This window comes from Papio anubis, chromosome X (assembly GCF_008728515.1).
Source record: "Papio anubis isolate 15944 chromosome X, Panubis1.0, whole genome shotgun sequence".
NCBI classification, from domain to species: domain Eukaryota; kingdom Metazoa; phylum Chordata; class Mammalia; order Primates; family Cercopithecidae; genus Papio; species Papio anubis.
This window is the reverse complement of record NC_044996.1, coordinates 32,201,904-32,205,320: the sequence shown is the minus strand read 5'-3', so window position 1 is coordinate 32,205,320 and position 3,417 is coordinate 32,201,904. Positions and strand designations below refer to the sequence as shown.

Here is a 3,417-nt window from a genome sequence, read left to right as displayed (position 1 = left end):
ATCTTCTAGATCTGATAAATGAATTCAGTAAAGTTTCAGAATACAAAATCAATGTACACAAATCAGTAGCACTGCTATACACAAACTGTGACCAAGTTGAGAATCAAATCAAAACTCAACGTCTCTCACAATACTTGCAAAAAAAAAAAAAATGCTTAGGAATACACCTAACCAAAAAGATCTCTACCAAAAAAGCCTACAAAACACAGTTGAAAGAAATCATAGATGACACAAACAAATGGGAACACACCTCATGTTCATGGATGGGTAGAATCAATGTTGTGAAAATGACCATACTGCCAAAAGCAAACTACAAATTCAATGCAATTCCCATCAAAATACTATCATCATTCTCCATAGAACTAGAAAAAAAAAATCCTAAAATGCAGAAGGAAACTACAAAGACCCCACATAGCCAAAACAGGACTAAGTAATAAGAACAAATCTGGAGGCATCACATTACCTGATTTTAAAGTATAAGGATAAAATTACTATAACGGCATGGTAGTGGCATAAAAATAGGCATGTAGTCCAATGGAACAGAATAGAGAACACAGAAATAAAGCCAAAGACTTACAGCCAACTCATCTTTGACAGAGCAAACAAAAACATAATGTGGGGAAAGGAGACCCTACTCAAAAAATGATGCTGGGATAATTAGCAAGCCACGTGTAGAAGAATGAAACTGGATCTCTCACCTTATACAAAAATCAACAAAATGTGGATCAAAGACTCAACTCTAAGACCTGAAACCATAAAAATTCTAGAAGATAATCTCAGAAAAACTCTTCTAGACATTGGATTAGGCAGAGAGTTCATAACCATGAACCCAAAAGCAAATGCAACAAAAACAAAGATAAATAGATGGGACTTAACCAAAAAACTTCTGCAGAGCAAAAGAAATAATCAACAGAGTAAACTGACAACCCAGAGAGTGGAAGAAAATCTTCACAATCTATATATACATATATATCTGACAAAGGACTAATATCCAGAATCTACAAGGATCTCAAATCAGCAAGAAAAAAAGAATAATCACATCAAAAAGTAGGCTAAGGACATGAATAGACAATTCTCAAAATATATATGTAAGTGGCCAATACGCATATGAAAAAACGCTCAACATCACTATTAGGGAAATGCAAATCAAAACCACAATGTGATACAACCTTACTCTTGCAAGAATGGCCATAATTAAAAAATCAAAAAATAATAGATATTGGCATGGATGTGGTGAAAAGGGAATACTTTTACACTGCTGATGGGAATGTAAACTAATACAACCACTATGGAAAACAGTATGGAGATTCTTTGAAGTATTAAAAGTAGATCTACCATTTGATCCAGCAATCCTACTACTGGGTATCCACCCAGAGGAAAATAAGTCATTATATGAAAAAGATACTTGCACACACACATTTACGGCAGCACAATTCACGATTCCAAAAATACAGAACCAGCCCAAATGCTCACTGATCAACAAGTAAATAAAGAAAATGTGATGTGTATATATACAACATAGAATACTACCCAGCCATTAAAAGGAACAAAATAATAGCAATTTCAGCAAACTGGATGGAGTTGGAGACTATTATTCGAAATGAAATAACTCAGGAATGGAAAATCAAACATGGTATGTTACTTATAAGTGGGAGTTAAGCTATGAGGACACAAAGGCATAAGAATGATACAATAGGCCATTACTGCAGGAAAAGGTCCCGCAGAGCTGAGCAGTCAAGATGTGTGACTTCACCGAAGACCAGACTGCAGAGTTCAAGGAGGCCTTCCAGCTGTTTGACCGAACAGGTGATGGCAAGATCCTGTACAGCCAGTGTGGGGACGTGATGAGGGCCCTGGGCCAGAACCCTACCAACGCCGAGGTGCTCAAGGTCCTGGGGAACCCCAAGAGTGATGAGATGAATGTGAAGGTGCTGGACTTTGAGCACTTTCTGCCCATGCTGCAGACAGTGGCCAAGAACAAGGACCAGGGCACCTATGAGGATTATGTCGAAGGACTTCGGGTGTTTGACAAGGAAGGAAATGGCACCGTCATGGGTGCCGAAATCCGGCATGTTCTTGTCACACTGGGTGAGAAGATGACAGAGGAAGAAGTAGAGATGCTGGTGGCAGGGCACGAGGACAGCAATGGTTGTATCAACTATGAAGAGCTCGTCCGCATGGTGCTGAATGGCTGAGGACCCTCCCAGTCTCCTGACTCCGTGCCTTTCCCTGTGTGAATTTTGTATCTATCCTGAAGTTTCCCTAGGCTCTCTTTTCTCAGCACTTTTCCCATCTTGTCTCTCTTGGATGATGTTTGCCGTCAGCATTCACCAAATAAACTTGCTCTCTGGGCCCTCAAAAAAAAAAAAAAAAAAAAAAAAAGAATGATACAATAAACTTTGGGGACTCAGTCGGGAAGGGTAGAAGGAAGGTGAAGGATTAAAGACTACCCATTGAGTACAGTGTACACTGTTCAGATGGTGGGTGCATCAAAATCTCAGAAATTAGCACTAAAGAACTTATCTCTGTAACCAAATAATACCTTTTCCCCAAGAACTATTGAAATAATAATAAAAAATAATAATAGCCATTCTGACGGTTGTGACATGTTATCTCATTGTGGTTTTGATTTGCATTTCTCTAATAATCTGTGATGTTGACCTTTTTTTCATATTATCATTGGTTGCATGTATGTCTTATTTTGAAAAGTATTTGTTCATGTCATTTGCCCACTTTTTAATTGTTTAATAAATTTAAGTTCTTCATAGACTTTTGTCAGATGCATAGTATGAAAAATTTTATATAATTCTATAGGTTGTATGCTCTTTCTCTTGATAGTTTCTTTTTCTGTGCAGAAGGTCTTTAGTTTAATAGGATCCCATTTGTCCATTTTTGATTTTGTTGCAATTACTCTTGATGTCTTCGTTTTGAAATATTTGCCCGTATCTATATGCAGAATGGTATTGCATAGACTGTCTTCCAGGGTTTTTATAGCTTTGATTTTACATTTAAGTCTTTAATCTATCTTGAGTTAATTTTTGTATATGGTGTAAGGGGTCAAGTTTAAATCTTCTGCATATGGCTAGCCAGTTATCCCAGCACCATTTATTAAATAAGGATTACTTTCCCCACTGCTTGTTTTTGTTAGGTTTGTCAAAGATCAGATAATTGCAGGTGTGGTCTTATTTCTGAGCTCTCTATTCTGTACCATGATCTATGTGTCTGTTCCTGTAATAGTACCATGCTGATTTGGTTACCGTATGCCTATAGTATAATTTGAAGTCAAGTAGCATGTCTTCAAGCTTTGTTCTTTTTGCTTAGGATTGCTTTGGCTATTTGCACTCCTTTTTGGTTCCATATGAATTTTGAAACAGTTTTTTCTCATTCTGTAAAGAATGTCAATGATAGTTTAATAGG

The 3,417-nt window shown here is 37.1% G+C and overlaps 1 protein-coding gene across 1 annotated transcript; it reads left to right on the top strand.

Annotated features, from left to right (window-relative positions):
- Positions 1-1,673: 1,673 nt before the first annotated feature.
- Positions 1,674-2,382, top strand: LOC101016803 (myosin light polypeptide 6). The gene has a single exon (XM_003918230.5). The coding sequence runs from the start codon at positions 1,740-1,742 to the stop codon at positions 2,193-2,195; it is 456 nt and encodes a 151-aa protein (XP_003918279.1). The 5' UTR covers positions 1,674-1,739; the 3' UTR covers positions 2,196-2,382.
- The last annotated feature ends 1,035 nt before the right edge of the window (positions 2,383-3,417 follow it).